General features: G+C 34.8%; 1 protein-coding gene and 1 pseudogene across 4 annotated transcripts in view; one reads left to right on the top strand and one right to left on the bottom strand.

The window, feature by feature from the left end:
• Positions 1-14349, top strand: part of FEM1C (fem-1 homolog C) — a 28244-nt gene extending 13895 nt beyond the window's left edge. For all 4 annotated transcript variants that reach the window (XM_045837976.1, XM_045837975.1, XM_045837977.1 and 1 more), the window contains exon 3: positions 9747-14349. In XM_045837976.1, the coding sequence (XP_045693932.1) occupies positions 9747-11056 (1310 nt within the window). In that variant the 3' untranslated portion in view covers positions 11057-14349. The remainder of the gene's footprint in view (positions 1-9746) is intronic.
• Positions 14350-17763: 3414 nt separating this feature from the next.
• On the bottom strand, positions 17764-18347 carry LOC123818050 (annotated as a pseudogene).
• Positions 18348-18701: the final 354 nt, after the last annotated feature.

Here is an 18701-nt window from a genome sequence, read left to right as displayed (position 1 = left end):
GTTAGATAGATGAAAATTAATGTATTTGGATCATGCTATTTTAACTTCTGCAACAATACTTTAACTGAATTAATACTTAGGGTTCTATTATCTTGAGTTTTAAGAATTGTCCATTTAACAGATATGTCTTTTGGGAAGTCATAAAAATACTCCATTATGAATTCATTTTCAGAAATTTTAATTTTTTCTGCAAATTTTTCTTAATTGCACATTGAGAGTTATATAATGCAATGCTTCCCGTTTTTCTTTAGTTAAAGGTAACTTCATTTAATTTTATTTCTTAACATCCTTGATTTTATCTGAGATGCCTGGTAGTATTTTTGAACTCTGTGTTCTATTTTCATTGTCTTGCTCATTCTGAGGACCAAAATAACATTAAGGGGTGGAAATACAAATTTTTTTAAAGTTTTTTTTTTAATCCTCACCTGAGCATATGTTTTCATTGATTGTAGAGGGGAAGGAAGGGTGATAGAGAAAAACATCAGTGTGAGAGAAGTGCATCGATTGGCTGCCTCCCTAAAGCACCCTGATCATGGATAGAAACCACAACCTAGGTATGTGTCATGACCAGGGATGGAACCTGTAACCTTTTGGTGTATGGGACAGTGCTCCAACCAGCTGAGTCACCTGGTCAGGGCAGAGATACAAAATTTTTGAAAGTGTAATTACTATATTATGGAACTGTTTTCAAGAAACATATAAATCAGAAAAAGTGTTGAGTTGAATTTTCAAGTGTTGGTATATGTTATTATTTAACAAAAGTTTAAATCAACAAAGTTACCTAGCAAAAATTAAATATGATTTTATTGGTCTTTGGCATGTAACTAACTTAGCATAGACTAGTCACAAAATAGTAACTCAGTTTTTAAATTCAACTTGTTATATTTTTCACAAGAACTTGCATTTAATACAGCATTGCTAAAGCTCTTGAATGAAACAAGTGATAAAGTAAAAATATATAGCCATATTTTGTTCTATTACATTTCACTTTATTGTACTTTGCAGATACTGATGTTTTTTACCAATGGAAAGTTTGTGGCAACCCTGCATCAAACAAGTCTGTTGGTGCCATTTTTCCAACAGCATTTGCTCACTTTGTGTCTCTGTGTCATTTTTTGATAATTCAGTGTTTCAAACTTTTTCATTATTTGTTATGGTGATCTGTGATCAGTGATTTTTGATATTACTGTTATCGTTATTTTGGAGTACCATAAACCATGCCCATGTGGTGATGAATTTAATCTGTAAATGTTTTATGTGTTCTGACTATTCCACCACCTGGTTGTTACATTATCTCTTTCCCTCTCCTCAAGCCTCCCAATTTATTTCCTGAGACACAATAATATTGAAATTAGGCCAGTTAATAACGCTCTAATGGCTGTAAGTGTTCACAGAAAGGAACAGTCACAAGTCCCTCACTTTAAATCAGAAGCTAGAAATGATCAAGCTTAGTGCGGAAGGCATGCTAGATTTCTAGCCAAAAGCTAGATCTCTTGTGTCACCTAGCACTCAGTGAGTGCAAAGGAAAAGTTCTTGAAGGAAATTGAAAGTTACACACTAGTGAACACAAATGATAAGAAAGCGAAACAGCCTTAATTGCTGATATGGAGAAAGTTTCAGTGGTCTGGATAAAAGATCACACCAGCCACAATGCTCCCTTAAGCCACAGCTTAATTTAGAGCAAGGCCTTGACTCTCTTTAATTGAAGGGAGAGAGAGGTGAAGAAACTGAGGAAGGAAACTTTGAAGTTACCTGAAGTTGGCTTATAGATTTAAGGAAAGAATAAGGTGCAAAGTGAACCAGCCAAGTGCTGATGTAGAAGATTCAGCAAGTTACCCAGAAGACTTAGTTAAGATGATTAAGGTCACTACACTAAACAACAGATTTTCAGTGCAGACAAAACAGCCTTATACTGGAAGAAGATGCCATCTAGGACTTTAAGAGCGAGAGAGAATTCAATGCCTGTTGCTTTTATTTTAAGAAATTGCCACAGCCACCCCAACCTTCAGCACCTACCACCCTTATTAATTAGCAGCCATCAACATCAAGACTTTAAAGACCCTCTGCCAGCAAAAAGATTACGACTTGCTGACAGCTCAGATGATGGTTAGCATTATTTTTAGCAAGAATGTATTTTTAAATTAAGGTATGTACATTGTTCTTATAGACATAATGCTATTGCATACTTAATAGACCAATTAATATAGTGTAAACATAATTTTTATATGTATTAGGAACCAAAAAAATCATGTAACTTGCTTTATTGTGGTATTTGCTTTATTGCAGTGGTCTGGAACTGAACCTGCAATATCTTCAAGGTATACCTGTATACAGTAAATATAGAAGACAACTGTTTATCATTTAAAAAATTATTTACATATAGTAAGTCAGACAAATCCCAGAAACTGGAATATAAAGACACATTTCATGAAAGAAAATAAAGATTGTGAACAGACATGGAAAAATGTTCTGTATAACTAGGTAATAAAGGTAACACAAATCAAAATCCAAAGATTGATTCCAGTCTTAGAAAGAATACTATAAAAGTGGAACTTTTGAAATATTTTATAATTCCTTTGAAAATAAATTAAAAATGTGTTATTACACATTTGTGATTGTTTTAAGGTAGGCATTAACTTTTTTGTCATTTGTTTATAGAGTGTAATTTATGTACAATAAAATCCACCCTTTTTAGTGTACAGTTCTGTAACTTTTGACAGTTATATGCTGTAATTTAACTACTACTGCAATAAAGATAGAACAGAAGCTTCCCTCGTACCCCTTTTCAGTCAGCCCCTCTTCCAGCACCACCCCCTCACCCTGCCCCAGCAATCACTGATCTGTTATCTATCCTTAAGGGGTTCTTTTTTATTACTTTATTATTGTTCAATTACAGTTGTCTGCATTTTCTCCCGACCACTTCCCCCCTCACCCTAGCCAAACCTACCTCCGTCCCTTGCTTCCACCCTCCCCCTTGGTTTTGTCCATGTGTCCTTTATAGTAGTTCCTGAAAACCCTTCTCCCCACTGTCCCCTCCCCCACCCCTCTTGTTATTGTTAGATTGTTCTTAATTTCAATGTATCTGGTTATATTTTGTTTGCTTTTTTTCTTTGGTTGATTATGTTCCAGTTAAAGGTGAGATCATATGGTATTTGTCCCTCACGGCCTGGCTTACTTCACTTAGTATAATGACACCAGTCCAAATGAACCTATGTACCCCAATGTCCTTATAGTTTTTTAAGCACTAATTCTAATAGTGAAACTCTGAAACTGTGAATGTCCATTAACAGGGAAGTGTTTATGTGAATTATGACATGCCTGCTTACTTGAACCTTCACCATAAAGAGAATAATTTTCATGTAGACCATGTGGTAACATGACAAAATGACCAAGATGTAGGTGAAAAGCAGGCACAGTTGTACATTACCGATTACAACTTTATCAAAACATATTATGTAAAAGAGACTTGGAGACATGACACAAAAATTATAGTTGCTTTGAAATGAGACTTTTATTTAAAAGCCTCTGTTTTCTAAACTTTTAATTAGTGCTGTAGACTATAATTCAGAATATATTTTTAGTGTCTCCCGGGCTTAAAAGTTGTGGTTGAATATACTTAGGTTGTTAGAGTATTAACAAGATTCCCTCAGTTAAGAAATCCCCTTCTTCTAAGATTTTGTTTTTTAAACTTATTTATCCAAAGAGGCTGTTTGAATCACTTTTTTGTGATATCAAGTTTAAAAATTTAAGAATCTACCTAAACTTTCACAGTGTGCTAATTGCTATCTGGGATAGAAAGGAAATATAGGATCTGTGTACTTTAAGAATATTAACAGTTTAGGTAAAAAAAAACTTTCTGAGGCAGTAACATTATACTATTGTAAGGTACTACATAATATTATAATTGTAGATGCAATATGAAGACCTACTACAATGAGTGATACATTTATTCACCAGGCATTCTCAAGATGGCAAATTGATATGGTGTAACTAAGGAGGCCTCTTTGAGCAACTAAAATTCCTGGTGAGACTTGAAGGATGAGAAGTTAAAAAGGTAAAGAAAGAGTGCATTACAGGAATATTTAGAGCAGAGACTTGGAGGTGGAAATGAGCAGACTGTTCCTGGTGCTGGGAGAGATAGGATAGAATGATGTGGAATATCTGCCTTATGTATGGCAGGTATTGGTAATGTCTTTTGGATTAGGGTAGGTGTTGGTAAACTATGGCTCAGGAGTTGTCATATCCTGCCCACTCCCTGCTTTTGGATTGCCTGAGAGCCAAGAAATGGTTTTTGTATTTTTAATGGTTTAAAAAAAAGTCAAATGAAAAATAATACTATTTCATGATGTGAAAATTACAGGAAAATCACATTTCATTGTCCATAAGCAAAGTTTTCTTAGAAAACAACCATGTGCATTAATTTAACATACTGTAGTTTCCCTCTCATCCACAGTTTTACTTTCCACAGTTTGTTATCCAAGGTCAGCGATGGTCCGAAAATATTAAGTGGAAAATTCAAGAAGGGACAATTCATAAATTCTAAATTGCGCACTATTCTGAGTAGTGAGATGAAATCTTTCACTGTCCCTCCTGGAATGTGAATCATTTCTTTGTCTAGTGTGTCTACCCTGTATATATTACTCATCTTTTGGTCACTTAGTAGACCTTGATAAGCATATTGTTGCTGTATCTCAATGCTTGTGTTCAGGTGGCCCTTATTTTACTTAAATGGCTTGTAAGTGCAAGGGTAGTTTACACGTTATCATAGATATATATGTATAGGAAAAATCATATACATAGAGGGTTTCATACTATCCTTGGTTTCATGCATCCACTGAGGGTCTTGGAATGTATCCCTTGCATATAAGGGGGACTGCTATATTGCCTGTGGATCCCTTTTTACTATAAGGCAGTTGACCTTAGGGCCTGCAAAACCTAAAACACTACTTAGCCCTTTACAAAAAAAAGTTTGCCATCTCCTGGGCTAGATTCACAGTGCAGTATTCATATTGGAGGTGATAAGAAATGAGGCTGGAGAGGTAGGGTAGGGAAATATTTGTCATTACAATCCAATTCCCATAATGTATTCCCACTAACCACAATTAAGCTTTACTTCACGTACCATGATGTCTAAACTATAGATTTCTTCCTCATTGCCCTCCCACCCCCACATAAATGGTGTTTGGAGAATCAGTGCAGTAGAATTCTGAAAGCCATCTTAAAGATTTTCAGCTGTTTCCTTAGAGGAAGCATGAAAGCTTTTGAGTTGGAAAGTTGTGATTGGTAAGAGTTTTACTATGAGGTTGGGTTTGTATTAGGTATAACTTATTCATTGGATTTTAGTATGATTGGCATTTAAGATATGACCAGTGCTCAGAAATGACTAGTACCTTGAAATGGCGATTGAGAAACATGGGTTTGTTTTACTACTAATGTTTACTCTGTTTTCTACTTTTAGAGTAAGTTTATTTTCTCTACCTTTGCATAGTTATTAATATAAGATTACAAAGAGGCAGTGGTTATATAAAACTTAGGAAAATAAAAAATGCTGTGCCAGCATACTGATCCCTTTTTCTTCTTTGCTTTTTATTATTTGCTTTTACTTCTTCTGGTTTTAATTTGCCGCTTTTCCCCTATAACTTCTTGAGATGGAAACTTAGGTAATTTTTAAAGAGCCTTTCCTCTTTTCTAATGTACATTTAAGTACAGTTTCAGCCATATTCCGTAAGATTTGTTACTTAATGTTTTCACTATTATCCAGTGAAAAATATTTTCTATTTTTCATTGGGATTTCTTCTTTGATCCATGAGTTATTTAGAAGCATATTTTAAAATTTCATATATATATGGATATTTTTTCTAGTTTTTTGTTTGTTTTTGATATCTTAATTTGTGTTGTGAATTTGAAACATACTCTGATTTCAATCTCTTGACATTTGTGTGAGACTCACTTTATGGCATAGAATATATGATCTGTATTTGTGCACACTCCATGTATCCTTGGGAAAAAATGGTATTTTACAGGTTTTGAATTTAGTGTTCATTTATATGTTAGTTAAATTGTTTGTTAATTGTGTTCAGGTCTTCTACAGCCTGTTGGTTTTGGTCTTTTATACTGAGTAAGAACAGCGTGTTCGGATGTCCTATAATTGTGGATTTGTCTGATTTTCCTTGTAGTTCTGTGGATTTTTGCTTTATATAATTCAAACCAGTGTTTTCAGATGAAAACAAATCTGGAATTTTATCTTTATGTTGTTTTGAATTCTATCTCACTATAAAATGTTTTTCCTTTATCTCTAATCATGCACTTTACTTTAAAATCTACTTAATCTAATAATTTATTATAATATCAAACTGCTTTCTTATGGTTAGTTTTTGCATAGAGTACAGTAAATATTTTTTTTTATCTTTTCACTTCAGCCTTTTTTCCTCTTATATTTAGGGTGTGTTTCTTACAAGCAGCATGCAGTTGCGTTTTATGTGTTTGTCTTCTTAGTCTGACAGTTTCAGTCTTGTAATGGGAACATTTAGTTTACTTGCATTTAATATAATTACTGATAAATTTTGGTTTTAATCTCCTAACTACTTTTTGGGTTTTATTTGCCCTACCTGTTTTGTATTCTTTGCTTCTCTTTTTTGCCTTTGTTTAGATTATTTTTTGTTATTTTTTTCTCCATATTAGAAAATATATAGTAATTATTTGTATATTCTCTGTTAGTGGTTACCCTAGATCAGGGGTGTCAAACTTATTTTCACTGGGAAGGCATCAGCCTTGTGGTTGCCTTCAGAAGGCTGAATGTGATTTTAGGACTGTATAAATGTAACTACTCCTTAACTAGGAGCAAGGAGCTCTACATTCTGCCCTTTGAAGGCAACCTCGGAGGCTGATGTGGCCCCCAGTGAAAATGAGTTTGACACCTCTGCCCTAGATAGTACTACTTTGACTTATCAAAGGCTAACGTAAATTTCTAACATTACCTCTTTCCAAGAAATGTAGAAATCTTAGAAAACATGGGGCAAAAGTAGGTTTACAGTTGTTCAAGTGGAAAATAATGTGATAATACCTAATAGTACAAGAGTAAACTCTGTGTTGTGTGTACTCACAACTTAGTAAGTTAATATTTGCCCCACTCTGTAATTTATCTCCAAATACCTTTCTTACTTTTATACTATTGCTGTCAGGTATTTTGCTTCTATATGTATTTCAAGCCCTTTGAGACATTATTTTTAAAGTTATTAAAGTTAATAAAAACATTATTTTTAAAGACAATATTTATTTAGAATTCTCACAAATTACTCTTGGATGTTTATGCCCATATCTCCAGGCTTCTGTGTAGCTTATCCTCTTTTACCCTAAATGACACCCTATAGTATTTAATTTATGTATGCTGGTAATAAATGTCTTCATTTTTTTGCCTTTCTTTCTCACCTGAAATGGTCCTTTGTTTTACATTTATTCTTGATGTGGGTATAGAACTCTAACTTGGCAGTTATGTTCCTTTATTTTAAGACATTCTGTTGATTCCTGGCTTCTGTTTTTCCTGATGAAAACTTTCCTGTCTATCTAACTGTTGGTCTTTTGTAGGTCCTGTCAACCTATTATCTGATTTTAAGATTCTTCTCTTTTCTTTGGTTTTAGCAGTTTTGCTGTAGTGTGCCTCAAAGGTGATTTTTAAAAATTTATCTCTTTTGGTGTTTTTTTAAAATATAATAAATTTATAGTTTAATCTTTGATCAGCTTCAGAGAATTCTCACACTTTATCTTTTTAGATATTGGCTTTGGGGCATGTTCTTCCACTAGAATTCTGATTTTACATCAACCCTTCTGACAACATCCCCTCTTTTTCTCACAGTCTTTTGCTTTGGCATCCCTTCATCTCTGTGCTTTTATTTTCTCGTTCCTACTTCTCTGTTCAGCTGTATGTCATCTGCTTTTAAAGCCGCCCACTGAGTCTTTCAGTTCTAGGGTGGAGATTTTTTTCTTTTGTAGTTTCTGATTCTTTAATTATCAAAATTGTTTTTTAATTGCTTTGAACATGCTAAGCAAAGTTGTTATTTTAAAGTCAGTATCTGGTAAGGGTATTATCTGGACATTCTGTTGGGCTTTTCTATCAGGTCTTATTTCTCTTGGTTTTTGTGTTATGGTTTCTTGTTTTCTATTATTTTTGATTGTATACCAAACATCATATATGAATAGTGTAAAAAATAACTTGAGTCCTAGTATGACGTCTTCTAAATAGTTTTTGTGTATGGTTCTGGCTCTTGTTATGTAAATAAGCAATCCTGGATTACTTTAATATTGAGAGGATTTTAAATTGGATTTTCATTCCTGTGATGGCTAATCTATTTGCAGTTCACCTTAACTTCTAGAGTTTAGACCTTCAGAGCTATAGCCCAAAGTATAGGGGGATTTTAAAGTTCCCTTCCTAGTGGGCTCCAGACTCCAGTTTTCTTATGTAGTCCTGTAAGGTTGTCAGAAGCTCTGCTCAGTTTTTCACCTGCCTCTCCCAGAATTGATAGAGGCCTTTGGGAGAACCTTCCCCAAATTGTGGGTTTTGCTTCTCTAATTTTTTCTTTTCCCAGTTGTTGTCTCCTTGTTAGCTCTTACATGACACCAGACAGATTTTTAAAAATACATTTTTCAGCATAAACTGCATTGTTTGTATAGTGAACTACCCTTATCATCTAGGAAAAGTTTTATGTCTTGAAACTGTTTCCCAGACAGGTTCCCAGATGGCCAGCCAGTGACCTTGCAGCCAGGCCTTTCTAAGGATAGTTGTCGCAGCCAGCTATGTTAACTCTTTTTCTGTACACATGCCTAAAATGACTCACTGTTAAAATTTTCTGTAAACAATGTATGAATATCAAAGGTCTGCGTGGTAATTTTTGTTTTGGTACTTAGTAAAATATTTATAATTAAACTTAAATAGCTAAAATACTTGGGTGGTTATAATGTCTTAATATGTTTCATACAGGTCTTCACTAATGTGCCAGTGCCTGTTGTCAGTTTAATCCATATGTGGGAAGAACAAGCCAGTGTTAGAACATTTAGTACATCTAAAAAGATTGTTTAAAAATTAAATTACAGTGGGAAATAATCTATTGTGAAATGACACTTCAGATGTCTCCTTCTGAAGTTCGTATTGAACTACCCACATATTTTTCAGATTTCACTGGACGTGTTTTTCTTCTGGGAGCTTTTTGAGGAAAGTACTTTTGTTACCAACATTTTTTGACTAAAACAGTTGAAGTTCTCCTGGCAATCAAAAATAAGGAAAAAAATAGTTTCTGTCTACTATTAGAATTAAATTGGGGAATCTTAAATATTATAGACTAGGTTTCTCATTTCCAAATTTGGAAGCTCACTCAGAAAGTTAAGTGACTATCAGCAAAACTTGTGAATAGTTGATTAATTTAATCAGTTTTTAGTTTTAGAATATGCACTTGAAAACATTATTTTAAAATACCAAGAGGCCAGATTAGTTTTGAATTTCATCTTTGGATATCTTTTCATGCCTAATTTGGTTATTTCATTTATTCAACAAATATAACAAGTATTTCTTTAATCCCTAGTATGTATCAGACACTAGTTTTAGGAGCTGGGGATCATTTTTTTCTTTTCTGTAACCAAATTAAAGAATGTCACATCAAGGGTGGTTTAGAGCTGCCTGTGTTTCTTTAGGTTCTAAAGTATATGCATGCATTACACTGTATCAATATTTTATCTTTTTCCCCCCTCCCCTTAAGGTAATACTGCACTGCATGATTGCGCAGAATCTGGAAGTTTGGACATCATGAAGATGCTTCTTATGTATTGTGCCAAGATGGAAAAGGATGGTTATGGAATGACTCCCCTTCTTTCAGCAAGTGTGACGGGTCACACAAATATTGTGGATTTTCTGACTCATCATGCACAGACCAGCAAGACAGAGCGGATCAATGCTTTAGAGCTTCTGGGAGCTACATTTGTAGATAAAAAAAGAGATCTACTTGGGGCTTTGAAATACTGGAAAAAGGCAATGAACATGAGATACAGTGATAGGACTAATATAATTAGCAAACCAGTACCTCAGACACTAATAATGGCTTATGATTATGCCAAGGAGGTAAACAGTTCAGAAGAGCTAGAAGGTCTTATTGCTGATCCTGATGAAATGAGAATGCAGGCACTATTAATTAGAGAACGTATTCTGGGTCCTTCTCATCCTGATACCTCTTACTATATTAGATATAGAGGCGCTGTTTATGCAGACTCTGGAAATTTCAAACGATGCATCAACCTATGGAAATATGCTTTGGATATGCAGCAGAACAATTTGGACCCTTTAAGCCCAATGACTGCTAGCAGCTTATTATCTTTTGCAGAACTGTTCTCTTTTATGCTACAGGATAGGGCTAAAGGCCTGCTGGGCACCACTGTTACCTTTGATGATCTTATGGGCATACTGTGCAAAAGTGTCCTTGAAATAGAGCGTGCTATCAAACAGACTCAGTGTCCAGCTGACCCTTTGCAGTTAAATAAGGCTCTTTCCATCATTTTGCACTTAATTTGCTTGTTAGAAAAAGTTCCTTGCACTCTAGAACAGGACCATTTCAAAAAACAGACTATATACAGGTTTCTTAAGCTGCATCCAAGGGGAAAGAATAACTTCAGCCCTCTTCATCTGGCTGTGGACAAGAACACTACATGTGTAGGGCGGTACCCTGTTTGTAAATTTCCATCTCTGCAAGTTACTGCAATACTGATAGAATGTGGTGCTGATGTGAACGTCAGAGACTCCGATGACAACAGTCCCCTACATATTGCTGCTCTAAACAACCATCCAGACATCATGAATCTCCTTATCAAATCAGGTGCACATTTTGATGCGACAAACTTGCACAAACAAACTGCTAGTGACTTACTGGATGAAAAGGAAATAGCCAAAAATTTGATCCAGCCCATAAATCATACCACATTGCAGTGTCTTGCTGCTCGTGTCATAGTAAATCATAGAATATATTACAAAGGGCATATTCCAGAAAAGCTAGAGACCTTTGTGTCACTTCACAGATGATAATTTGACTGTATTTCAGCACTGTCAAAGCGCGAATTGTTAACAGTTGTTTCATAAATGAGCACTGTTGTGATAACACCAGCATTCATTTAGCTTGATATCATTGTGCTCTCATTAGCTAAAGCATTATAAGCATCAAATTTACAGGATTGGTTTCCCAGTATTTAATATAAATATACCATATAATATATTGTTTGTGAATTATTGAGAAATGTAATGTCATATTCAAATTTTTAAAATTGTCTGCCAAAGGCTTATTCTGGTTTTCATTCTGGTTTTGCTTGCTGTTGGGTGTTCAGGACCGAGTTAACCATGCTTCAGTGGTGTCTATAGTTTCCTGGTTTGTGAATTTTATATAATTGAAGGTCTTTCTTTTTTGCTTCTTCCTTCTCCTTCTCCAAGCTTCTCTCATTTCCACTTCATTTTTTTTCCTAACCATTTCTTATCATCCTCTACCTGCACCCCCTATGGACCCATGGTAGGCCATACAAACTTGATGGACTTGTTACCATTTGCAGTTACCATAAGTGCTTTATCTTCTCTACGCACTGGCTTAAACTTGACTGTTGTATGATAGCATATTTTCTATGCAGCAGTTGGTCAACTTCAACTCAAAATACTGTTGAGTTTGTTACAAAGTTCATTTTATGACAGTACTCTTGTAGCATGACAGTTTTTAGAGCTATTGGTTAGCTACCTGAGCTCCAGCTTCCCCCCTATAACCCAACATCTGAGATTTCTATCTCTAATCCACTGAAATTATTGTGTGCTAAATTTGGGAAACAAATCTATTCTAACTCATTAACCCAGTTGAAATTTAGGTCTGTCATCTTAATATATCATGCAATAAAAGGAAGAATCTTTTTAAAATGACCCACCTTTCATGCTATGCCAGCATTGTCTTGCTTGTGCTGATGATGTGATTAGGTATAGAGAATTTGCTTAAATTTAACCTAAAGTTTATCACGAAGCTTAATGAGTCACATTGAAATATTCAGTAATTGAACTGCAAATCACCTTTAGTTACAAAAAGAGCTAAAGCATGTCAGTGGCATGATGCTTGCCAAGCCAGATCTAGGCATCTAGGATAATTAAGGTATTTAAGTATGCAATTTACTGCCATAGTAACAACGGTCAGTAAGTGTTCTTTCTTTCTTCAACTTTTAGTATACCTTTAAAGATAACTTGCATGAATTACTTTGGTCTCAATTATTTGCCACTGTAGTTAAACACAAAAGGTTGCAGTGCTTCCTTTTCCCTTACTGAAAGTTAGCTTTTCTTTTTCTTTCTTTCTTTCTTTCTTTCTTCCTTTTTTTTTTTTTTTTTTGGTGTTTTTAAACAGCTTTGCCAATGCCACAGAAAGGGCTCTTTTAACTTAAGTGGAAAGTACTAAAAAAGATTCAGGTAATTATCATTCAGCACTTTATTATTCAGAATAAAATTTATGATGGCATATTTGCCCTGCAAATGTCTTAATAAAATTGTTATGAATAAAAAACTTCTTATTGTTTTGAGAAAAATTCATTTTTACCTGTGAGCTTAATGAGCTGTATTACTTGGATTTTTGTGTTGACATTTTATTCTGAGAGTTGATGAAATGGTATTTAGGGAGTCATCATTGCAAACCGCCACATTAGGTTTATTTCACCTTTATTCAATAAAAGATAGTAATGAAGAGTAGTAAATAGGCAAAACAGCATTTGTCTTTCTGGTTAAATAGTTGAAGTTTAATTTTTAAAAAGATATCCTTATTTTACTAGGTTGTAAATTTAATTTCACCATTGACAAATGTGAATTGAATTTAAATGATCACTCTCCAGCCTTTTGATGAAGGAATTTTAATCTTACCATGGGCAGATTTGATGAAATATGAACTGCATATATTAAGAATAACTTGTGATTTGGACAAATAGCTAGAAGTATCAAACATCAGTATTTTGAAATCATTGACATTAACCTTGTGGTGTAAGAATTGTATATGAACTACTTTTTAAAAACAAAAACCTTTGCAAGTAAATATACATATGTTGATCTCAATAAATTTTGGGTAAAAGATGAGCAATTAGATTTTTAAGTGATTTAATATTTCCTCCTCCTCTTTGGGGAGGGAGTAGGAGGACCTACATGCTCTTATAGTAAGGCACACCTCACACTGTTTCACAAGTGAACTTGAATTGTGCAACTCTAGTATAAAATAAGGATTTCTTAGCATTTTTCTATTGCTCAGTTATAGATAACTTAAAATTGTTCCTCAGTCTTGATAACTGAAATGCCTTATTTCATTTAGGATACAATTCTCTTGTTTGCCATCTCTGCAAATACCATTAGGAGTGCTTGAAAAATTAGTTTACTAGCTTAACATTGTCGGTTATTTTATTTTAGAGGAGGTTGGTTAATAAATGTGACCTCGGACACTGTTTAGGCCTTTGTCAGAAAGTATTCTCAAAGTTGTTGGGAGAAAGAATAAAATAAAATTTTTGTTATTTTTTAAACCTAAGATGAGTAATTTAATACTTAATGAGTTCATTGTACTCATTTGAGTCAATCTAAACTTTACACTGTAGCATGGTGATGTTGGCTGAAGTTAAGCTCTAAATTCTGATTACATTTCAGTTAAAATGCCCTGTTAAGGCCTGCTGCATTTTAGATGTTCCACTAGTGATCATTTCTGTAAAAGAGATGGTCACTTTACTCAGAGTCAGTACCACTCTATAAAGACAAGTGGATTATAGATTTTAAAGATTGCATTTTCTTACCCATAGATATGACAGGCACATAAGCCCAAGTCAGCAAGAGATAATTTGGTGCCCAGTATGATTTTGAAGTAAGTGCTCACTTGTAAAGTGGCTACCTAATGTTTTAGAGACCCGCTCCCCACATCTACAGTGACTTGGAAAAAGTGTGAAGTTATATTTGAAGAAATAGCTCTTCAAAATCATATTACCCAGCAGAAACCTTAGGTTGAATTTTACAGGTATAATAATCCTTGTAAATTAATTTTATCAGAATTTTTGGGGCTGAATGAGATAATATTCTTGTGCAGTGTAACAGCTTTATTGCTTGGAACTTTAACCATTTTAGAGTTAGATACTAAGGAAACTAAAATTAACTGCTCATCTTTTTTTTTTTTTTTTTGCCCTTATAACTAGTTTCTCTCCCTTTTGTCAGTTCCCATTGTGTATTTTTCAAAAGAAGTACTGTATTCAGGTGCCAGCCAATAAGTTGTCACACAATGGAAAATGATATGCCACAACATTCATTGTAAGGTTTAATAAAATTACATTTGCACCAAATACAAGTGTATTATTAACTCTTAATATTTGATTGATGTTACCTTAATGCTTTTGATAGTGGACTCTGCTTCAAAAACATCTAATTTATGGTCAGTTAGAACTTCAGATAGCATATATTATTATTAATATTCTATGTAAAAAGATGATTTAGGCACAGTTTATTCAAAATTTTTTCCAGTAAACCTCACAGAAGCTAAAGATGGGAAGACTTTTGTTCATGTTTGTTTGTTTTTTTAAACTGGTTTGGTATTAAGTATCAGAAGTGTGTTGTAAATATATTGCTATGAAGGTAAGTTTTATAAATTTTTATCACTTTTAAATCATAATTGGGCTGGCCAAAAAGTTCGTTTGGTTCATTTGTTTTTTTTCCCTACGATGGCCCTAGTAGTGCTTAGTTGTCTTTAACTTCATTCAAAACAATTTTAAGATTGTATAGTGACAGTTGTCATTATCAGTGCGCATTTAAAACAAAACTGGTGAATTTTTGTGTAGCCATTTTAATATTGAAGAGGAAAGAAAATATGCAACATTTTCAGCATATTCTGCTTTGTTATTTCAAGAAAGGTAAAAACACAACTGAAACCCAAAAAATGATTTGTGCAGTGTATGTAGAAGGTGTGGTGACTAATTGAACACGTCAAAAGTACAAAGTTTCATGCTGGAGATTTCTTGCTGGAAAATGCCCCGCAGTTGGGTAGACCAATTGAAGTTGATAGCAAAGCAAGATAGTCGTTGAGAACAATCCATGTTATACCATATGAGAGATAGCCAACATACTCAAAATATCCAAATCAATAAAGTTCTTGGTGAAAATGAAAACTGTTGTCTTTTATTTTATGGAAAAAAACATATGGACTTTTTAGCCAACCCAATAAAATCTAACTACTTATCTTTTTTTTTATCTCAAGTTTCTTAATACAGAAAGCTTTAATAGGTCCAGAAAATGCACTGGCTGTGATTTCCAAACTCCAAGCCTAGATTGAAATATCTAATTGAGGAGACTTTTCCCTTTTGAATCGTACAGGCTTTGTCATCCTTTGACACCAACTTTTTAAAGCTTAGTCTTATTTATTGCCCTTGGTTCTGTGATTGCCCCTGAATGCCACCACCAGTATTTAAAAGGAAATTTAAATTTAAAAGGATAGGACTTTCAAGGACTTGAACAAGGAAAAGTCATACTACTATGTTCAAGATACTCTACTCAAGATACTCTATTTTTTAAAGATTTTAAAATCTTCCTCCCTCCCCCTGCCATGTGTGTACTATCAGCAGGTTCTTTCTTGCGTAATTTTGGGGTTTTGCAGTTCTGAAAAAATTGGTTCCTGGATGTCACATTACCTTACATTTTGTATAAAGATTCTTTTAAATAAGGTTTTCTCTAGTGAAATTGACTCAGCTTTATATTATCATCTTAATTATATAATTTTCTAATATTTGATATCAAAAGAGAAACTACTATTCTCTGCCTTAAAAATTGAAACTTTAGAACTATAAAAAATACATTTAAGGTATGTTCACATTAAAGAAGGATTTGATGAGTAGTAATGCCCAGGTGCTTATTAACCACTGTGAACTTTGGTGTAAGTCAAGGAATGGAGTGGTTTAAAGTATTGTCAAAAATAAAAATGGAAAAAAAGATTTAGCCTATTGTAGAAAAATTATCTCCAAAATTTTCTAATGAAGTCTCTTGTAAAGTGACCTATACTTAATTTATTTTTAATATATATTTGAGCCTTATTTTTTTCCTTTTCTGAAAGAATGTAACTTTGTCAGGTGTATTCCCTTGTTTACATAATAGGTAACCAGTACTAATTGATCGTAGGGTTAATGTTTATTTTAAAAAATTTTTTCATTCTTATAATTGGATGTCTTTGTAGATTATAAAGCTAAAGAGGATACGTGTGGTGATATTTAGTTTAGTAGGCACCTTGATTCTTTTGTTTTTAACAAAATAATGTACTGATCACAAGGGCTTAACGAAACAAACAAACAAAAAAATGACACCGCAGCTTGATATAACAAAGTCCAACAAAGAAGACAAGAGGACAGACCATCCGAGGAAAAAATAAGGACAATGCGGGGAAGCTGGCTGGACAGCCAGGTCGGGGCTCTTGGAGGGAGACCTGTTTTAAGGTTTCTTGCAGATTCTTAAAGGTGGTAGGTGTTTCCAGAATTCAGCAGTATGTGCATTCAGAGGGCTATTGGTGTTGGGTTCTCCCAGCAGGCCCTGCACAGAGAGCAGGGTGGTCCTGATGTCACAGGGCTGACCACTTGTCCTCCAGGATGTCCAGGCAGAAGGGACTGGTGTCCATGTGTTGGTGGTGATGGCAGGGCATAAGCTTCCCTGTGGGTGTGCTGTGACAGTATCCGCTGGGGAACTCCGAGGAGAGAGACCTCCGGTCTTCACAGACTGTTCTGGATGGTCCTTCCCAGCCCCTCCACCATTGAAGAGGTGGTTTGAGTAAGGGAAGGCCGAAGTTCTCTTGCTGGAGGGTTATCCTAAGTGTCACTTCTGGAGCCTCTTCCCCAGGACCACCCCTACCCTGTCTCCACATGCCCTCCGCTGGCCCTGGTACCTTTACAGGTGGCTGCTGGGTCTCGGTTCCGGAAGACTGCCCACCTTGGTTCTTTAATAGAAGTAATGCCAGTTGAGTACTCAGTCAAGAATACTGAACCCTGCAGTACCAGGCACTGTGCCAAATGATGATTACTGTATCCATTCACTGTAGAAGACTTTGAAAAATAAGCAAAAAGAAAACCAATCTAATCTGCCAGGTATACACAGTTAATGCTTGGTATATTTTGTTTTGCGTGTTTTAAATCTTAAATTCTTCAGGACAAATTGTTAAAGTAGTGTGTGGTAGCTAAGTTTGGGGAAATTCTGAAAATAGAATTAGGTTAAGGATGAATTTAAATGAATGTGACCTGCTTATAATGGAGTGTTAAGGGAAAAATTAGAGATACTACCCATGTCCTTTCAGGGTAATCTTAGACCAAAAAAAAGTCAAGTAGCAACCTAAGTCCACATTTTTTGCCAGTGGGCAACAATTCCTTTTTATTTATTTCTGGAGTAGCTGATGTTAGGATACCTTCTATTCATCTAAATGTAACTATAAAGAAACGGTGGAATCTTTAGTTACACACAAAGAGTTTATACATTTAAACCTTTTTGATTTTTCTATAATCCTAAAAATAAACTGGTATGTGTAGTGTTCTCTTTCTATATCACTGGCTGACTTTGAACAAGTCTTAATATGTTTGAATTAGGAAAATTTTTTTATTTTACAGATGAATTATACAAATTAGCAGAGTTGTAGAATATTTTTATTTCTTTGAATACTTCAAGACATTTCTGTTGAGGAAGCATTGTTGCTTCAAGTTTAAGAATTTTCACTGACACAAAAATCAGCAGTTTCAGAAAACTTTCCGCATAAGCTTACTCAGCTTCTGAATCTTGGTTTTTGCAGAAAAGTCAACATATCTTTCTCCAAAATGGACAATCATTCCACCCATGATTGATGGGTCAATCTTAACTTCTACTCTTAACATTTGGTTTTTATTTAGGAAGCTGTTTAGGACCATTCTTAATTCAGAAGGTGGCTTCACTTAAAGAAGAAGCACTGCTCACTGCAGGGCACTCCTCCACGGTGGACACTCATCATGGTAGAAAAGGCAGGCATGACTCCAGGGGGATTGTTCGAGCAACCGTTTTCAGCAAGTGAAGTTGGATGTGAAGGGAGAAAACCTCTCATGCAGTCATGTCACTCAGGTTTTTCACTTGAACGGAATGCTTTATGTAGGGTTTTGAAATAGGGGCAGCCATTTTTTATTCCTTCGAGATTTGTTTTACTCTCAACAATTCCTTTTCTACTTGTTCCAGTTTATTCTGTTTAGAGGCAGCAGAATAAAGAACTGGAGTAGCGACCTCCCATACCATATACCTGAACAAATGGCCACACAAGTGTGGCAGATGGCCTGGCCACAGGTGTGCTGAAGCATCACAACAGGGGAGAGCGTGAACATTGCTGAGAAGGCCGCCTTCTCTTGGGCGCCTGTAGGTCAAACCCAAGCTGAGAGAGAGGTGCTAGGGCCTATTTCAAGGTTTTTTAAAAACTTGGAGAAATTTCATATTAACAGAAAAGTCACAAAAGTAGTTCCAGAGTTCGCGTATACCCTTTAGCTTCCCCTAATGTTAGCATCATAGGTGTTACCTGCTTATCAAATTTAGATTACAAAAACTAAGAAGTTAACATTGGTGCAAAACATAGTTAATTGAACTATATACTTTATTTGGGTTTCACAGTTTTTCTACTAATCTACTAATGACCTTTCTCTATTCCTGAGACCAATTT

The sequence above is a fragment of the Phyllostomus hastatus genome, unplaced genomic scaffold, assembly GCF_019186645.2.
Source record: "Phyllostomus hastatus isolate PE091 unplaced genomic scaffold, TTU_PhHast_1.1 phas_contig_254, whole genome shotgun sequence".
In the NCBI taxonomy this organism is placed as follows: domain Eukaryota; kingdom Metazoa; phylum Chordata; class Mammalia; order Chiroptera; family Phyllostomidae; genus Phyllostomus; species Phyllostomus hastatus.
Note: the sequence above shows the minus strand (reverse complement) of the source record. Positions and strands in the feature narration are given on the sequence as shown.